This window comes from Caloenas nicobarica, chromosome Z (genome assembly GCF_036013445.1).
Source record: "Caloenas nicobarica isolate bCalNic1 chromosome Z, bCalNic1.hap1, whole genome shotgun sequence".
Classification (NCBI taxonomy): domain Eukaryota; kingdom Metazoa; phylum Chordata; class Aves; order Columbiformes; family Columbidae; genus Caloenas; species Caloenas nicobarica.
Genome location: NC_088284.1, coordinates 103,832,899 through 103,852,953, shown reverse-complemented (window position 1 = coordinate 103,852,953; position 20,055 = coordinate 103,832,899). Strand labels below are relative to the sequence as shown.

General features: G+C 45.8%; 1 protein-coding gene across 2 annotated transcripts in view; it reads left to right on the top strand.

Moving 5' to 3' along the window:
* Positions 1-20,055, top strand: part of LRP8 (LDL receptor related protein 8) — a 182,892-nt gene that overhangs the window by 154,345 nt on the left and 8,492 nt on the right. Inside the window, exons 5-11 of one of the 2 annotated variants that reach the window (XM_065655815.1) lie at positions 4,973-5,335; positions 11,797-11,919; positions 12,260-12,382; positions 15,264-15,383; positions 15,513-15,638; positions 16,508-16,679; positions 19,484-19,711. In XM_065655815.1, the coding sequence (XP_065511887.1) occupies positions 4,973-5,335; positions 11,797-11,919; positions 12,260-12,382; positions 15,264-15,383; positions 15,513-15,638; positions 16,508-16,679; positions 19,484-19,711 (1,255 nt within the window). The remainder of the gene's footprint in view (positions 1-4,972; positions 5,336-11,796; positions 11,920-12,259; positions 12,383-15,263; positions 15,384-15,512; positions 15,639-16,507; positions 16,680-19,483; positions 19,712-20,055) is intronic. The other variant, XM_065655816.1, reaches the window with a different exon arrangement.

Below are 20,055 nucleotides of genomic sequence, written 5' to 3'. Positions count from 1 at the left end.
TCGCAGCTTAGGTGAGTTTCTGAAGTCCACCAGCGTCTCCTGACAGCATTGAAGGGGTGATAATTCGGCAGATCTCTCCCTCTCCAATGCAAATGTTAGTACGTGCAGATCATTCTTTGCCTTCTTTAGATGATCCATTATCAGATTTGAGCAAACAAGAAATTTTGAGCCACGCTTTTTTTTAAGTTGCTTTGGGGAGTGTCTCAGAAAAATGCAGAGTAATAATTCATCTTCTTTTCTTGTCTTCAGCATCAGTAATTGCTGTTGTCCACTTTACCACAGATTTTACCACAAATTAACATTCTTTAAGCCATTTATGCAATTTCAAGTGAAACTGACTTTTTTTGGAGAAGAGAGATGAATTAAATATCCGACTCTTCCGGGAAAGCTAGAAAATCTTTAATTAAAGATTAGCAGTGGCAGCAGTTATAGTCCATTGTACATAACTCCCAACTCCTATTAATGATGGATATCCTGTTTAATTAATATTTTGCGATTTATCCAGATTTAAGGATCCATGCTTGGTAGAGATGTCCATTGTAGAAACGTTGTTATGTACAAATATATATTTTTTGGAATTACAATTCTCAAAGACTGCCCTGTATCTTTAGAGTGTTCTACTTTTCTCTATAAGCACTTAAAAAGCATGTGGTAGAATTATCTTAATTTTTCGGTGCAGTGCCTGAGCTAAGATTGTCCGTGCTGCACCAGACTGCTCACTAAAGCCTCTGGTTAAATCTTGGCTTAAGGCAAAAGAGAACCAGCCAGTTCTGAAACGCTAACTCCACAACTGCAATCAATATCTCCCTTTTTTTTTTTTTTCTTTCTTCCTCTATCCACAGTCTGCTTCTGCTCCGCTCCCCTCAAGAGATGTGACAAGATTGCAGCTGGAAGCTGTGAAGCAAAAACTGACAGTTGTGCTCTATGTTTTGGCACATAGTACAAGGCAGAAATTAATGCAGAACACCTCTGGTATATATTGTCTATAGGCCAAAGCACGTGTACAGTATCATTTAGGTGTGACATTTTGCTTCCTAAAACTGTGAAGAACCCTAACGGATTACAGTACTCTACAAATCTGCTTTTGTAATTATTCTTGTTTAGTGCTTTGAAGCCTATTGGTTAAACACTTCTTCCTGACAAGCATTTCCAGGATTTCTACTGCGACAACTTTGTATTCGAAGTAGGTTTTGCACCTTAGAGTACGACTTTTATTAATTTCTTTGGCACTAGGGAAAACAAGCTAATATTTGTTTCCTTTGTTTTGCACAAAAAAGCTTACAGTAGGACAGGTAGCAAAATCAGAGAATGCAAACAAATTGCTCAAGTCAAAGAAATACCCCCGTGATCATTTGATTGCTATTCACACATTTTCTACTGAAATGCTCTGAAGGCAGCGAAATGCTGTAGTGATGGGAGTACCAAGGTACGCTGACAGATTTATGAAAGAAGATGTGAAGTAAACTGTCCTTGGGACTTTACTTCCCCATCCTCATCTCTCCAGGTGCTACGAAAGATAATTTGTTGTGCTGCTTTTTATTAGATTCTTCAAACCAGCGCCAAACGGTGCAGCAGGGATCCTGATGAGCACGATTGTGCTGGCTCTTGCCTAGGTACAGGGGGATTGTAAGCAGCTTTTCTCCTCTCTTGCCTGCTTGTGCCAGAGCAAGTCCCTGAGTGGCTGGAAGCTGCAGACTTTGCTTTATCCTGGCATGCCCCGCGGATTTTAGCTGTCAGAGAGGATGATGGAAGGGTGAGAGGAATTGGGACGTTATCTGCCTTCCCGTGGCCATCAGGAGAGCCAGCTGCCCATGGAGAGAGACGGAGGCCTCTGCTGTAGGCATGTGTGACCTAGAAGGAACTGTCCCATTTGAGCTGGCCTGAAGATGATCATTAGGTCTGTAAATTAAGAAAAGGGCATTTTTATTTCTTGAGTTCACCAGGAGGTGCTTTGAGCAGCCTTCTGTAGTGAGGGACCACCGTTTGGCACTGCCACTGGCTGCCAGTGCACGCACTGCAGTGGCCCCTGACAGCTGTGGTGGTTGTCCAGCAGCCTCCTTATCATGGCCCAGTGGTAGCAGCCCATCGGTCTTACTGGTTACCCCGGCAGTGTGTGGCTGCTGTAATTACAGGCAGGAAGACCTGAGCGCAAAGAGCTGCTCTTGTCCCAGTGCCAGTGATGTCCTGTCAGTGCCGGTGCCGCTGCCCCTGACTTTAGCTGCTCGAGTGAGTTGCAGGTTGATCCCACCTGAGGGCTGCGGTGGTGGGAAGGAGGAGTTAGCAACAGCCAGACTGCCGTGCGTGTTCAGCAGAAGGAGAACTTGTATTCTCTAGTGCTGTCATCACACTAAATTTAATTTTTAAAAAGAAATAAAATAATCATGACCATGTGATTTTTCTAGCTAGTAATTCACAAGCTTCACTGAGAAAGTTCTCATGAGAGGTTACAAAAGCTGAACTGCTTCTATTTTCTCGCTGCGATTATCAGTAATTTTATATCTGTACTGAGATTAGTAGGTTCAGAGGAGGAGCTTTTTGCAAACTTGCATTGTCTGGATCCCACACATATGTTTGTCAGTCACTAATTTGCCAATGCAGCAGATTTCTGAAAAGGAATGCCTACAGACAGAAGGAGGGGTGGAGGTGGGACCAGGGAAACAACAAGGGAGAAAACGATGGGCTCATTACAGTTGTGGGGGAAAGGAAATTAATGCACATTTGGAGTGTGCATTTCATTACAACCTTGCCCAAAAATTAGGCATCAAAGGACTATGCAAAATTTTGCTCACTGATCTGTTTCTGAGTTTCATCAAAATAATGCCAGAAAAGCAATTTCATCTCAGCCTTGATCTGTTACAGGAAATGTACATAGCCCTAGAAATAATCCTGTTTCTCACTTCCTTTTTTAAATAGATTGGTAAGATTACAACTGTTCCCTACTTGGCAGTTCCATATTATGCATCATCTGAAGAGAGTGTTAGGTTATACAGCTGTGTACTTATTAGATTATCTCTAGTTATTGGGATAAGGTTAGAAAAATATGCTCAATGGAGAAAAAGAGCAGAATTTTGATAAAAACCAAAACATTTAAATGGTCTCAATTCTGCCATGCAAAAGTGGGGTTTTTTAGATGCTCCCCACCAGACTGCTTGTATTTCAGGTCCTTATGAGATGTATTCATCACCTAATATTAGTTCTCTGATCTCAGTTCCCTCTGTTTGGAGAGCAGAAACATTAGCCCCTCTAAGGGAGAGTTCTTATCCCAAGGCAGGTGGCAGGAGTTGCCTGTTGAGGGCCTCTCTCTATATCCAAAATACTCTACCTAGTACAGAAGGAGCCTGAGTAACCCACCTGGACCAGACTATACTTTGCTGCCTAACACCAGGTGCTCCTTCAGTGACCACGCTCTGTTGCATTTAATTGTTGATGTCAAGTTGGGCACAGAGGAGTGTGCAACTGAGATTTCTCATTGACATTTATCCCTGTTGGAGGGAGCTTGGGTTGTAGCCAGTGCATGGTAGTATTGTACCAAGAAGGGCAAACCTCTTTTTCTTCTAATTTGGCAGATTGTTACTCCAGTAGACAGAGTAACATCTGGGAAACTTGGGACTAAACGGCACAGAGCACAGGTCCAGGGGGGAGAAGTACGTATATTGTCACACTGATGTAAAACTACAGGCTTCTTAGGTTAACAGATAGAGCCCAGCAAGTTTGCAAGCTAGAATGTAAATAAGTATCTGTGCACAAGTGAACATATTCTCAATTGCTAGATAAATAGAGTTTCATTCCCAGGTATAAAACAGACATCATATTTTGGTAGAATACCACTGCATTCCTGGTTGGCTGAAAGCTGGGATATGACAACTCCTTTACAGAAATTCTGCTGCTTTCCAGATGCACTTGCCATTGCAGTGATCGGTACCCTTTGAACTGTGTGGTTTGTCATAGTGGCTCTGCAGATCTGACAGTAAATAGTTCTGCTTCTGAAGACAAAAAGACTCCCGAGGGCAATGAAAAAAAAAAAAAGTAATTTATTCGTATATATTTATTGTACTTGTAATTTATTGAAGCCTTCAGTTTCCCGTAGATAACTGAAACTGCAGAAGCAGAATTCTTTTTTAGCTACTTAAAAGTGCTTATGGAGAATTTCTTCCTGGGCTTTGGTTCCCCCACACCTTGATGAAATCAAGGGACCGTGAACTGCATATTGTTGGAATACCTGAAAGCTTCGTTTGAGCAGGCTTCTCTGGTTCAGCTGTCCATTAGGCTTGCAGAGGAGAGTACTCCACTCAGCTTCCGATCTGACAAACGCCTCATTTGTATGTTAATGTTGAGTTGTGATTTCCAGGGAAGGCATTCAGTGTGTTGTAAAGGGCCTTACTGGCAGATTGCAGCTAAATTGATGCTTGTCTCGCTAAATATTTACCCTACACATCCCACTTAATATGTCCAAAACCAGGCACACTGTGAAATCCTGAAACCTGATTCTGTGGTTGTGAAAGTCAGGGAAGCTGGTAATGTCAGCACGGAGCAAAACGAAGCGCCGTGCGAGTCCCCCAGCGCATGCCAGCACCTCCAGCACGCACTGCGATCTCCCTGCTCTTTCCGTGCTGTCACCCCGTGCACCCGGCCTTGCCTGGCTGCTCTTGCCCCAACGCCAGCAGCAGCTGGCCCCCCGCTTATCCTACCTGCAGTTCTCACAGCCCTGCTGCCCCTTCTTCTTTAGGGCTGCCCATGGCCCATAGAGGTTGCATCCTCTGGCACAGTGGTGGGAAAACCACTGTGTCTCCACCTGTTTCTTGCCATGTAGTTTACTATTGGGAAAAATGTTTTGGGTTAGGATAGCCAAGGTAATGCTTTTTGTGCCCTTGCCCTCCTCCTGTCTCAGTCATGCCTAATGTGCTAAAGCTGGCACAGTGGGGAGGGGGAGGTTGGAGATCTCACAGCTCACCTGTTTGTTTTTATTCCCAAGCCTGTTCTCCCAATGAGTTCCAGTGCAGTAACAAGTCATGCATCTCCATCATCTTCGTGTGTGACGGTGACAATGACTGCGGGGATGGCAGCGATGAAAGAAAATGCTCCCCTCTGACCTGCAACCCCAATGAGTTCCAGTGCAACAACAGCGTGTGCATCCCGGAGCTGTGGGTCTGCGATAACCAGCCAGACTGTGAGGATCAGTCAGACGAGTCCGTAGAGAAATGCGGCTACGATGCCAAGGCCCTCAACACCTGCGCGGCTCATGAGTTCCAGTGTGGCAATGGTGAATGCATCCATCTGAACTGGAAGTGTGACGGGGACGAAGACTGCAAGGACAAGTCTGATGAGCAGGATTGCCGTGAGTGTCTGCAGGGGCAGGGCAGGGCTGAGGGCTCTCCGTTTGGGGGGAGAGGGGCCAGAAGGCTGCTGTGGGCTGTGTTTTAAGGCAAGTCTTCAATGTCTGTGCAGCACCTGTGCGCCTGACAAGGAGCATTTGTTTCCCAAATGGCATGGCTGGGTGCCCAACCTAGCAAGGTCAGGTATATTCCAGACTCCTCCTATGATTTTTCCTTGAGGATTCAGAGAGGAGGCGCAAGAGTTGTTGGATGGTACCATGCCTCTGATGAGATCTGTTTCACTAGAAAGACAAGGAATGGAAAATGGGAAAAATGTTCAAAGCCCTGAGGCTGCATGGTGGGGTCACAACCTGGAGGTTAGAAGCTGCAATGCTAAAGGGAATATATGATCAGCAGATAAAAAATAATTAATTTTCTGCCTCTGAAGTTAGAGTATACTGAACAAGGCAGTCAAGAGCAGCACCTCTGAAGAATCCAGTTTGAAATGCGCTTTGAGCTTGGCTTGATAAAGGCACAAAGCTAATAAATAATGGATTTCTTTTCAGCTGGTTTTATGCATTTAGCATGGTGGTGTTGGTGTGCTTGGTATTTTGAGTGTTTCATCCAGTTTTAGCCACTAAACTGTTCGACCTGGTCACTTAGCTGAGGAGGGGGAGAGAGAGAAAGACAAGAAAATAAGAGCAAAATGTTTTGCTAAAATATTCATAATCATAAGATTGAAATGAAATAAAATATTTACATAGCTGTGTATACTTAGCAGCTCTGACATTAGGCCACCTCTGGGGAGAAAGGCACTAACCAGCTGCAGAAACCAGACATTTTTGCAAAGGTACGTAAGAAGATTTACCACTTTAGCCAGCACTGTCTTTTCATACCCATGACAACACTGAGTCTGGACTGGTGAGCAGCTGTGTGGGAATGCCCTTCAAGGAGCAGGGGATCAGACTCTCTCCCAGGCAGAGAGAGGCAGATGTAAATTCAGTGGCTTCTTTAGCAAGAGGAAGAGGATTGGGTAAGTCCTGGACACCACTATTTACGCTTCAGGAGAGCAGGGGAATGAGCCACAGGTAACCCTGGAGCTGCTGTGCCTTTAAAAGGGCCAAGGACTCTCTTAAATGAGAGCAGAGTAGGAGAAGCCAAATATGTTTTGTTAGGAAGAGAGCAGTGTTGACTTCTAGGTATAAGGATATCATCGCTGTCAGCCCCCTTCCGAGTAGGGATGGATTAGGTAGGATGTCTTTTCCTTCATCTCCAAGGTGATACAGGAGCTGACAGAGCTCTTGGGCAGCAGGTGCCCAGGCAGTACTCCCAGAGTCTGAAGCATCGCAGGGAGAGTGAAGTCGGGAGACAAAGTTGGTTCCTGGCATCTGTTTCATTGTGTCTTTAAGAAAGCCAGGCAGGAGCATGTCTGGTGGAGATGTTCAGCACTGCCTGCGACAGCCTGTGTTGTTTGGTGCCTGTTTGTATTCTGAGACCTCCTGTACTCAATCCTGTACTTGTGTCCCCTCTGAATCAGAAGGCTGTGGGTAAGGCCACATTACAAATACAGGTGAAGAACCGGTGTCTGGCGCAGGGGATTCTCTGTCCTGCAGGTTGCATTCCTTGCAGCGATGGCAACCTGGCAGGATGGCTGAGCTTAGACAACTCAGGGGAAGGAAAGGTGAACTCCCTTCTGCTTCCAAGTGATGAAAGAGGGTAGCAGCTTACATACAGGTAGTGCTTTCAGATGAAATGTCTCTAAAATTTCAACCGCTGTTGTTCAACTTGAATTTTTTTAAGTCTTTTACATGCCCTGTTTACTTTGACACTCTGCTGGGTGAGAGAAGCGGGACTGTGCCCATGTACCTTGCTGAGGCAGAGGGAGCATCTGTTCCCCAGCTTCTTTCCTTGATCTGACAGGCACCAGCAATATCCAGCTGAGCTCAAACTGCAGAGACGTGAGGCCCAAAAGGAGCACGGCTCTGACAGCATCCCTCAGCTACAGAGCAGCTTCACCAAGTAGCACCTCCAGATACGCCAAGGGCAGCCTCCCTGGGTCAGAGGACACAGCTGGACACCGCTGCAGCACAGCACAGTGCTGACAACCAGTGGAGGAAGGAGGAAATATGGCAGAAGTGACTTGAGGCAATTGTATCTCTGACTAGCAGAGATTTAGTACCCCGAGGGTTTTTTTCAATAAGTCTCAGTACAGCACAACGTACAGATTATTTACCCAGGAGAAACAAGCACGTGAGCTGCTTCTGCTTCTTTCAGTCCTACGGGTCAGGAAACAGTGGGATTCAAAGCCCCGTGTTTTAGTTACTGCAGCGCTGCTCTATCGGAGTGCCTGGTTCTGCCCTTTACACCTGTGCAAACTAGGAGTCACTCCACTGCCACAAAAGTGTGTAAGCTTGCTGCTGTTTACACTGCGGGGAGGGGAATGTGTAAGGTGAGTAGCCAGGAGAGGACTTGTGGCACTGAGCACTCGCGTTGCTGATGGGTTGACTGGGTCAGAGTCAAAAATGATGTTGTTTCCTCACCCTAAATGCAGCTGCTGCTTGGGTGCACATGCCTGCAGTAATAAAGTGACATTTGAGAGCTCTGGAAACTCAGCATCACTGTTCATCTGTTGGACTGTAGCATTTAGGGATTGACCTTTATCATTGTTTTTCCTCTCCAGAAATTCTCCTCTCGAGATCAGTGTCGCACGGCACGCAGGGAGTTACAGGCGCATGACACTGCTCCATCCCCTTAGCAACAGGGATGGCACAAGTACAACTAGGTTTGACTTGATTAAAACTGCAGATATCAGCACTATGTCTTCTCTTGCAAATGGGAATCGTGTGGGGTTTGCATTGTATAAAATAGAGGGATGGGAGCTAATGCTTTAAAGAAAAAATGTCATGAGGCTATCACCAGTCGTTTGTTATAATCATTTTGGGGTGATACACAAATAAAGCAGAAATAAAGGGTGACAACTGGTAACAGGTTTTGGCAGCAAGACAGAAAATAAATAGGAGGGAATGAGTCATTTCAGGAAAGCTGTGTGAGAACACTGAGTGGTTGTTTTTTTCCATAGCATATATATTCAAATATGTATATATATTTATAAAATGAACATTAGGTTAATTAGTCTCCAAATCTGGAATGGTTATATTTTAAAAGGTCCTTTGCAACTTACGGCATCCAGGAGGGAAAATAAATAATGCCTACAACTGTCAGTCAGAAAACAGATCACTTGGGACCTGACCTCACACTTTTGTGCCTCTGTCTCCCCATCTATAAAATGGGATTGATGCATTTTGCAAATGCTGGGGTTTTCTTGAGATTAAGTTCATTTAGAGGGGTTCAGGGTGGGAAGGGAAACAGAAGAAGGTAGAAGAAACAAAGGCTCAGACTTGGCATCTGGAATATTGCTGCTGAATTTGAGCAATACAGCTTTGTGCCCAGTATTTGCAAATGGGAAGTGTTTCTGTTTGAGTGCGTCTGTTAATTTAGCAGGGCTTTGGTAAATTGGTTTGTATTTGATTTGTGGAACAGGGGAGATGGCTATAAAACTGCTAAGATTTCACTGATTTAAACCCTCCAAAATAGCACACCAGTTTTCTGAACATCTTGTGCAAATAAACAGCACAGTTCTTCCCTGTCCTTGAGATATCGCTCTGCTTTGGGAATGGCCCTGACGGCAACCTGCTGTCAGCTCTGCCAGTGGCGCCAACATGGGTTTGTGTCCCAGCTTCAGGATAACAAAAGTTCCTGGCCCTCTCCCCTCAAACTTATGCTCTCCAGGTCATAAATACAGCATTCTCTCTCTTCATACTGAAAAATGCACACTGAAAAAATAGAAATGCGGTATATGCATTTTAATTATCTTTGTGATCGGTAAGAGTTGTTACTTTATCTGCTCTTTTTAAATGTCTCTTAAGAGGGTCAGTAGCCATTTCTCAAAGATCTGAACTTCCACAGCTCTGCTGGAGTTTGAAGTGAGCCGGGAAACCAAGCCAGGTCTCCAAACTTCTGTCTCTTGAAGCAGAAGCTTTGTGCAATGATGTTGTACAGTCCCACACCTGTGTTTCGCAGTCCCTGTAGCAACCAAGCTAAGGGCTGTGCTGTCATTTTTCTCTCAGTCTTGTGGTGCTTGTGCAACATTGTCTTTTAGTTCCTGCAAAATTCTCCTTCATTTCTATTTGGTTTAGGATTAGAAACCTTTCTATTCTTAGCATCTAGCTATAACTGCTTTTTAGAAGAGCTGTGAAGGTTACAATGAGGACAATTAGTAGGTTTTGTCATGGCTGCCTTCCAAATCTGTAGCTGTTGTAAAGCAGATTTATTTGATGAACTGGAGACCTGTTTCTGCTCCAGGAAAACAAGACCCCCATTGGCTTTAATGACATGTTACCATTTTGGGGGGCATTAATACTTATAGTCAGAAATGGAGGACAATCCTTTCCTGTCTCCACATATGGAAGTTCCTACAGAAAAGGTGAAGTAAACTGTTTTTCGTGTTGGGAGTGAAGACAAGAAATAATTACGGCAAGAGATTTTTCCAGTAGACAGTAGGAGAAGGTTTGCAATGGCCAAGGTTTAGCCTGGAAGAGGTCAGGATTGCCTGGGGGGAAGGTGGTCTCTCCATCGTCAGGGCTTCTCCAGGCAGGTGGTTGCACGTGGCAGGAAGGGTTCAAACAGAAGCACCTCTGCCTCCCTGCAGGAGCTCTCAGAGCCACTTCCAGATCTGTGGTCTGTGATTCTCCCAGACCACAGCTTTCTTACTTCCTCTCCTTCATTTTTCTCCATTTGAAGCAGCAGTTCCTGCATGCTTAGTTTTGGGGCCGCTGTCCCAGATGTCCCACTGAGGTTTCCCATTTCTGTTCTTGGGTTTATTAGCTGAAATGTGGTGACACAGCTGGTCCCATAACTAAGTTTATTGCTTGGGATTTTTTTCTGACTTTGTTGCTTTTTATGAATATAGTGCACATGGCTTTCCTCTCTGAGGAGCAGTGCTATTTCCAAACTTTCCTCACGTGAATACTGTGTATCGCTAAAGGCAAGACTTCCCCCTTCGCCCACCAGCCCTGCAGTTGTGGCTTTTCGAGTCTCTTGTGCCCTTTGCCAGCTGAAGATGCACTAGAGCTAAGTCCAATGAAGCAGTCATGAATCTGGATCCTACATCCTGTGGGATGCAATCACCACTAATGCCGAGCCTTTGTGCAACTAATACTTTTTGGTATTGATACTAACTCACTTCATGTCTGTGGCTCTTCGTGGGTCATCTGAAAGTAGTAATTTTTATATTAGAACCATTTTGTCAAATTGTCAGGGAAGGTCTGCCACATAGCTCTCATCTCCCATATAGTAACATCAGTGCTGACCTCCTCTAGCTATTCAGAGGCAGTGATTTTATGTTGTATGATACTAGGATGCAATCAGCAAGATGGAAAGGCTAGAATCAAGAGCTCTCCAGGGTGTGCTGTCTTAATAGGATTTTAAGAAAACATCTATAAGATGGTCCCCTCAGCAGTAAGCTACACAATGTCTCCCAGGAATAAGAAGCCTGTATCGCCAGTGAATACAGGCTGCAGCCCAGTGCCTGTGCCCTTTGTCAGCACAAGGCTGGTCCCAGCTAGGGAGGCCTCTCACTCGGTATAGCCTTGGTGAGGGAAACATGACTGCTTTTAGTATGGGCAGTGCAGCTGGCTTATCTTTTCCCCCAGCTTTGCTGTTCATCAGATCTGAGTCTTTAATAATTTGACCTGGGCAAATGAGCTTCAGGCTTGAAACCTGGCCTGACACTGTGGAGATGTTTTTGGCCTGTAATCCCAAGAAACACCAAGCCACAGTGCAGTGGAGCTCTTCTGTCTTCCTGTGGGCTGTTAGTTCATGGGCATTTAGTAACCCAGTGATCATGTCTGTATCGCTAGCTTTCTCCCTGCTGTGACCACGCTGGCTTTAACAGAGAGAGTCAATACATGTCTCTTGCCCATGCCCTTAGCATGGACATGTTTTGAAATATATCTGAAAATAAATTTACTGAAGGAAGGAGAGCTGGGAAGCAGTTGCCTTTGCCTACCCAGTGCCAGTCTGCACTCCTAGTTGGAAAGCATCCTGGCCTCCCACATAGACTGAAGACTCCAGAGGGGCTCCACCGCTGATCGTTTTGCTGCCTGCTTGCTTTCTTGTGTCTCACCCGAGAAGCTTCACAGCCTGCACCGATTCTGTTTTGAATAATTCTGCTCATATGAGCTTTGAGGTGCTTTTCCCAAGGACAAAGAGGGTGATCTGGGATGCCACAGGACACAGGAGCACAGTGGCTGAGGCAGCTGCTGCCACTGTTGCTTTGGTGGAAGCAGCCAGAGCTCTGTGCCATTTACTGAAGCCTGGAAGCCTGGGTGCGAAACTCCAGAAGTGCCAGTGGTATGTGGCTAAAAGGGACTGCACAAAAGATTCAAGTCCTTTGTGGCTAATGCTTGAATGTGTTGTCTTAAAGCTCTGGTAACCTGCCGGCCGGATGAATTCCAGTGTGGCGATGGGACCTGTATCCACGGAGCAAAGCAGTGTGACAAGGTGCACGACTGTCCTGACAACAGCGACGAGGCAGGCTGCGTCCAAGGTGCGTACAGACAGCTCTGCACTCCTCATGCTCCATGGTAGAAGCCTGCGAGAGCTGGAAAGGGCAGAGGCCTGTTCTGCTCCTCTGGGCCATGGCAGGCTGCTTCTGTGCAGAGTTTCAAGCCGTTCCAGCAGTGGGGTTGCTTGGGAGAGATGATTGTGCTGACCAGGCAGACTGCATGACTTGAAAAGTTCCTTGCATGATACTCGGGCTTAATGTTCATTTGCTTAATCTCATCCCATTTCTGCTAATGACACCCTCTTGAAGCTTTATGTCAGGCTTTTCGTTGTCATGAGCCTCGTCTAACTTAGTTGCTTTCCTCTCTTGCCCGACATGACAGAGTCAGCATGTGAAAGTCCCAGCAAGTTTCAGTGTAAGAGTGGAGAGTGCATTGACGGAGGCAAAGTGTGCGATTCACATAGAGACTGCAGGGACTGGTCTGACGAGCCTCTGAAAGAATGTGGTACAGTACTTGCCTTCTACGTGTTGCTCCTGTTGTAACTGTTTCCCCTCTCCTCCATCTGGTGCTCACAGCTTTGAGTGTAACCACATGTAGCTGCTAATGCTATTTCTCACTCTGCTTCTCTTTCCTTGCCTTTATTCTCTCATCGCTCTGCATATGAATATAATTAGTAGCCTTGTCTGATCATCTGTAAGTTTGAACTGTGCCCTTCTCAGCTCAGCTTTTATTCTTGGAGGGGTGTATGAAGTGAGCACGGGACTAGGAACCAGGAATTCCTCCTCTCCCCAGATACTGGTGTCCTCCACAGCACAGACCAGTTTATTTAGCTTCATTGCCTAAATTATGTTTGAATCATAAAGTGATGATAACATCATAAAAATTTAGCACTGGGAACGTGCTTTGAAGGTGAAAACACATAGAGTGGCAGCAATCACTGAGAGATGACTTCAGCCATTTCAGGGTTTTACAGGTTGTTGCTGCTTCCCTTAGAAATGACAGCAGGTTGCTCTCTGCAGCGTCCTGCCAGCTCTGGGCTGGTGAGAACACACAAGCCACAGGAGCCGGGTCTGCATCAGGCCTGTCAGAGCCAGCAGAACTGAAAGCCTGGTTCAGGGAGCTGTGCCAGTCTCCCCAGGGCAGCCCTTCTCTCTTTTCCCACCAGGCATTGTGGGCACTAGCCCCAGTCTGGAGCATTACTCAAACACATTTGGTTTTCTCCATAGTGCAGAAATGTCTCAGACAGGCATCCCTTCCAGGACATGGAGCACCAGTAGCATGGAGCTCAGTGCCTGCCACTTAAATAACTCACATTCAGGAAGAACCGTCAGTCTCTCCTCTGTGTCAGACAAGAAGCGTGTGTGCATGCCTCGTGAAGACACTCTTACCTTGTGCTTTCAGTATGCCCTCGCTTTCTTCCATGCTAATCCACATCTCCCTGTCTTTCTGAGTGGGTGTTGCAACTTGCCTGTCTGTGAAGGTCTCCCAATAAAGCTGGCAGCCCAGTTTGTCTTAGGAGACTGGGCACAGCTGGGTCTGGTCCTCAACTTTACAGTGGTTCCGTGGCTGACTTGGTGCAGTCCCAGGCTGACAGTGAAATGTAATTTGAGTTAGGAAGCTGAACAGAGAATAGCCCCCAAAGGACTCTTTAAGAGTGCAGAATGATATGGATTGTTGTGAATGTAACACCCACGCACAAGTAAACCACGCATGACATGCAGGCCATGCTCCTCATCGTGGTATGCCTGTCTGGCTGTGTGCTAGACACTGCTGTGCCCTCTGAGATTCCCCAAAAAAAGCACAGCAGAACATCACCTGTCATGTTTTTGGCAGGCAGTGAAGGTACTGCTGAAGTTTGGCTAATGGGCAGCAGCTGCCCAGCAGAAAGAGAACAGGCTGATGTTGCTGCCTGGCTCCTCCTCAGCTCCCATTGAGAAATGCAGCAAGTGAACCAGCACTTGATGTACGGTCTCTAAATCCATTCCACAAAGCACCTCTGAAACCGTGGGAATCATCTGAGCGAGGGTTTGCTTGTTAGTCAAAACAGCCTTCGCAGTATTTTGCAGAGAGCAGTTGTACATGTTTATGACCTAATTTCCTAGAGGCCTAGGCAAGTGTAGGAATAGGTGGTATCCCTTAAACATAATTGAATAGCGACAGCACACCGTGTGACTCGGTGGACACCTTATTGGAGCCTAGTGAACTTGCACTGTTAATAATGTATTGATACCTGTATGTGTGTGTCTCTGACAGAAAGGTGAAAGCATCCCAGAGCTGAGATGAGGTTCCTTCTGGGATGGTCCTACTGACTTAATTGGCTTGTGGTGGTTTTCATTTTCTTCCAAGACCACTGGTTTAGTGGCTCTGCTGTACTGCTCACCTGTGGTGTGCAAGGAAGCAAGGAGTAAAAAATAAATGAAAAATATGCCTTTAAATTGCATTATAGATTGAAGCAAATCAGTTTTGCTTGTTCTAGTGAGCTCACTATCCCTGAAATCCCACAGCTTCTGTTCAGCAGTCTTACTTAGGGAGAGGACTTTCTCTTCACCTTGTGTACGTTAGTTACAACAAGAAATGTTATTTCTGACAGGAAACCAGCTATCCTCGACCTCTCGTTCAGTTCTAGCTACAAGGATCCATTTAGTCTGTTTTTCATTTCAGCACTTGAAAGCAGGATCAGCGAGGTGGCCTTGGATTAGACAGGGACCCGGGAGAGGATGAGAGCTCTTGCTTCACAAATGGCACACTTGGGCTGCTGCAGGCTGCCAGCAGTGTCGTGTGGGAGGTGTTTGTAGGAGGACTCTATCCCAGTGCTAATGGAATATCTCTGCCAGACTGTACTTTGGTGTTTTCTGGAATTTTCACATAGATCATTCCTTGGAGCTAGATGGGAAAATAGTACAGTATTTCAAAATAGCTGGCCCCTGGGAGATAAGACTCCCCCAGCATGAATTATTAAAGCTCAGAGAGACTGTTCAGAAAAGTCAACATGAAGCAGCGCATGGGGAAGAAGGAGTCTCCTGGAGAGAGCCCTTAGGTCCCGTGGAAGTTTCTCAGATGTGGCAGAACGTGCTCAAAGGAGCAGCTCTCTGATGGGATGAGATGCAGAGATTCGCGTACGCTGTATCTCCAGGGCTCCCTGTTCATTTAGCCACTAGCTTTCAGTCCAAATGATCCTGCAGCATTGGTTTGGAATAATAAAGAGCAAGAAAGTGATGTGGTGGTGGCTTCTATCTGTGAAGTCACTCATATGCTCTGTGGGGCCAGCTCCTGGCTACCAAAACCTGATAGATACGAGAAAATTTCTGAGGACCTCTCTTAATTTTATTAGGTCTCACCATTAAAATCTCTTCTTTGTCATAGATAATCTGTATATCCCTTCCAGGTATTAATGAATGCTCTATGAACAACGGTGGTTGCTCACACATATGCAAAGACTTGAAGATCGGTTATGAATGCGAATGCCCGCCCGGATACAAGCTTCTGGATAAAAAAACGTGTGGAGGTAATTTACATGCAAACAGCAGTCCCTTGTGTTTCACCATACAGAGATGTGATTATATTCACTTCAGCATTGCTCCATCACAGATGGTTTGATTTCAAGTTATTGATGGGTTTCAAACACTCCTTTCAGACATAGATGAATGTGAGAATCCAGACGCTTGTAGCCAGATCTGCATTAATTACAAGGGGGACTACAAATGCGAGTGCTACGAGGGATACGAGATGGACACCCTGTCCAAGAACTGCAAAGCTGTAGGTAAGACAACGCCACAGGCACTTAAACTCTGCTTGCTCAACATCACAACTCTGATAAGAAAACATGCTTGCAGGGCTTGAGGCTAGGGGAACAGAAACAAAAGGAAACTAGCAAAGCAAGCAAGGGAAGACATTTCATTTCAAGTAGCACAGAACTGCTGCAGCAATAGCAGATGCATCTCTAGGCAAGAACTACTGATCGTGCAGATCAGAATATTTTAACTGTACGGAGCAAGATTACAGTCACTAGTTGGCTGTTTGAAGCTGAAAATAGAAAAGAAAGTCTCTTGACTGGTGTTATTAAACAGTGTAGCAAAAACATTCAGTGGTAGGTAGTATTAAAGGAAGAAAACATCCCAGGTAAAGCACGGCAGGTTAGCCACCTCTCCACTCTCCCAGCCTCTTATGCAAATACCAACGTGAACAGCAGCAGTTTGCTCGAAGTTATTGCAAAAATGAATGTTAATGTCAGAGGGACAGGAAGTTGAGCTGTGCAAGACTCAGCATTAGCCATGTCGGGGGTTTCTTTAATGGACATAGTGGGTCTCTTGGGGAAGGGTGAGTTACCTGCAATACAGAATTGCTTCTCTAGTGTTGTCCTGCACATCCATGTAGTCTCTTTCTTCCCAGGTTCTATATGGTGTGCACAGTGTCCTGCTGTGCTGCCACAGAGGTGGTGTGGTCCTCCATGCCCATCTGATAGCTCTGCCTCTGGAAGCCATTTACACTTGCTTCTTGTGTGGTGTAAAGCTTCCTTGCAAAGCAGAAGTATCAGTGACTGGTAGTTCTGTTGTCGTTTGAGAAATGAAAGCTGAATCTCGCTCTTGGGTTAGCTGCTAAAATGACAAATGCGCTTATTTTCTGTGGTAGGCAAGAGTCCATATCTGATCTTCACCAATCGCCATGAGGTCCGTAAGATAGACCTGGTGAAAAGGGACTACTCTCGCATCATTCCCATGCTGAAGAATGTCGTGGCACTGGACGTGGAGGTGGCAACAAACAGAATATATTGGTGTGACTTGTTCTACCGAAAAATCTACAGGTAAGGAGCACAAGACGATGTGTGTTTTGGTACCTCTCCAAACCTACGGTTCAATCTGTGCCCCTTAAGGACAGTCTGCAGAGAACAACGCAGGGTATGGTGAACCTGAGGGCTTTTCTTCCCTTACCGGATTAGCTATTGTGGCCCAGACTTTGTAAGCTTTTTTTAGGAATTGATAAAGAAATCAGGGGTTTGCGCAGTTATCTAGTGTGATCATAGAGGAAGGCTTTTCTTCAGTAGTAGATCCTGCTGCATTTGTGCAATTACACAGACTCTTACTTACTGAATCATAATATTGCTAAGCGATGCTGCATGAGACTGCTGCTGTGCTGTGTGCTTGCTGTACGTGAAACCACAAAGGACTTGGCATCTGAAGCACAAAGGAGGCAAATGGTGGGAGCAAGGAGGTAGCAATGCAGATACTAGCTGCCCACAGTAGTCTCTGGTAGACTGGATTTAAATTCACAGCATTTGACCACAATGCGCATTCTGTAATTCTACTTCCTCCTTCAGCTGTTTTTATGGCATCCATCACAATATTATGTACCGGGGCATGTAAGTGTGCCTATTCAAAAATGCATTTAATTTATGCACTGAAAATCCCTCATGTATATTCTGATTTGCATAGCTATTGCACTCTATTGCAGCTTCTACAGTGATTTGTTCTGGATTTTAGCTAATGATCAGGCAAAGGTTGATTGGTTTCAGTGCACGGGAGCCAAGCTGGGGTTTCTGCAGGCTCCCGTGCCCTTGGCAGGGAAACTTGCCCAGGCTGTGCTGAGTATTCTGCACGCAAGTAGTCCAGCAGGTACCCTGGGCGGGCCTGTGGGCTCTCAAAGTGGGGAGATGGTTCAGGAGAAATCCGTCTGCTTCCACTGTGTCTGATTGTGTAGGCACAGGCAGGGGCGGGTAAGGGCTTCATATTCATACGCAGGGGATTATTCAAGACACACTGCTCGTTCTGCAGCTCTGACAGTGAATGCCCTGGGGCGCTGGGGGCCCCTGAGCAGTGTTCATACCCTGAATGTGGCTATACCAAGCCTTTTTCTTTTTCCAAAGAGCAGAATTTTTCTCTTTCTTACTCGTGCTTGTCTTGGCTTTGCCGTAAGTCCCACCCTTTCTGCAGAGCATGCTGTGCAATTATAACTTCTTACAATTAATGTTCCTGTTTAAGATACTGCTATTATCACTAATATCAAACACTTCTAAACAAAAGGCTGCCAGGTCCTTCCAGCAGAGAATGGGACTCCACCTGCAGGAGTCCTCTGGGGAAAATAAGTCTATAGTTGTGAGAGGCTATCGCAAGGAGAAAATGATGGTACAGCAGGTACTTGCTGGCAAGAGATCCCATCTTTCTTAATGCTCACCTCACTTGCCTTTCCACATCCTCTCCTATTGAGGTGATGTCCCCGTTGGGGTGTCAGAAGATATTTTACAGTATTTAGTTACTTGGGAGAATTGAAACGTCACCTGTATTTCAGCCCTCCCATTCTGAAAGCCACAAGAGCCTCTCTCGGCTTCCCCACCAGTGCAGGGAGGCACTCTGAGGGTACGGCACAGCAGCTCACCGCAGTGGTGGACGGGAAGTACTGAACACGGCTGTTTCACTGGGGAGGAATTAACTGACCTGGAGTTGTGTAGTTAGAACATGTGGTGCTCATCAGGCTGAAATAACAGAGTTTGGGGAATATTTTCACATGCTCTGCAGAACCCCAGTGACGCCGTTCATTTGGTGTTGGGTGAGAGAGAAACCAAACCCAGTCCTTGTAGTGAAGGTGCAGTAGTGTGCTCTTAATCCAGGCTGACTCTGCATAGCCATTCCAGCCTGGGCCACAGACCATAAACCAGTGTCAAGAATTCCTGGGTTTAGACATTCGTTTCCAAGTCTCTAATCTGATACTCGAGAGCTCAGTTCCCGTACGAGTTACCTTCCCATTCCATGAGCAAAGGCAGGATGGCCAGTGAATGGGAGATGGAAACCATCTTGCAGTTTCAAACATTCAGGGGGGCAGAAACTTTCTGCTGTTCTGCAACTTTTTTAAGACGTACCAAGTTATTTTAAGAGCCAGGCTAAGCTCTTAGAAATACTGATTTAAACTCAGAATAACTCCAGTTTCAGTTCACTCAGTGCAATTGATATTGGTGCAGGGGCAACAGAGCAGAATCAGCCTTGTTGCTTGTAGGAGCAACATTGAGTTATTTATGAAACATCCATGTGGCATTTGCTGCCTTACATAAGCGTTTTGAAAGATTTTGAGGCTGCCACTGATATTTAGTGACCATTTTCTTTGTATCTAATGAGATCACTTGCCAAATTAGTACAGCTCCATGAATTCCTTTGATGAATCATAATTAGTTACACAGGTCCTAATTCTGCAATACATTTAAGCACATTTATTTGCATTCTAAGTTCAACTCTGTTCAGTAGAGCACTGGAGATTATATTTCTAATGTCCATAAATCCCATTAATTGATGCTATTGAAGTTAGCATGCCTGACATCAAATGTTTTGCTGAACTGGGCAGTTATAGGAGGAAGCAGGTAGAAAATAAAATGACAGTTCCCTGTTCCGGAAACGCCTGTCATGCAGTTACAGGGAAATAAGAACAGGTTGCAGGAGAAAGCGGCAGCAGCATGCAGCCATAAGGGTTTCTGTGTCAGTCATGCTGCCACACGTGCACTTTCTCTCCGGGGGGTTGCAGTGGTGCTACTCAGCACTCAGCTGTCTGAGGTCCAACCCCATGCGTGTGTGCACGGCCCGCTCTGTGCCGCCTGTCCGTCCAGTGACAGTCCTGTCTTTGCAGTGCCTACATTGACAAAGCGAGTGACACAGCCGAGCAGGTGATTTTGATAGACAGCCAGCTGAACTCTCCTGAAGGTCTGGCAATAGACTGGGTTCATAAAAACATCTACTGGACAGATTCCGGAAACAAGACCATCTCAGTGGCCACTGCAGATGGAAGCAGGAGGAGGACGCTTTTCAACAGAGACCTCAGTGAGCCAAGAGCCATTGCTGTTGATCCCACACGGAGGTAGGTGTAAAGCCCACAGACACTCTGTTCAGGTACAAAGATGTTCCAGTCTTTTTCTGCCTCTCCTACAAACTCGTGGGTGGTTCCCATCTCATGAAGACTTCAGATGCCCTTTAAGATGGATCCATTGAACTTAACTGGGACCGCTGAGGTGGTTCAACTACCTCTTTGCAAGGCCACTGTGTTAAAGAAAGTTCTGAAGGGAACAGTCAGGTCATGTGTTCAATGGGTCTGAGCTGGTCCAGGCACACAGGTTGTGCTGGGAAATGAAGTAGTCTGTCTGACATGAGTATGGGCTGCTTGGAGAAGTGACATCCCCATACCTAGCAGACACACCAGGACAT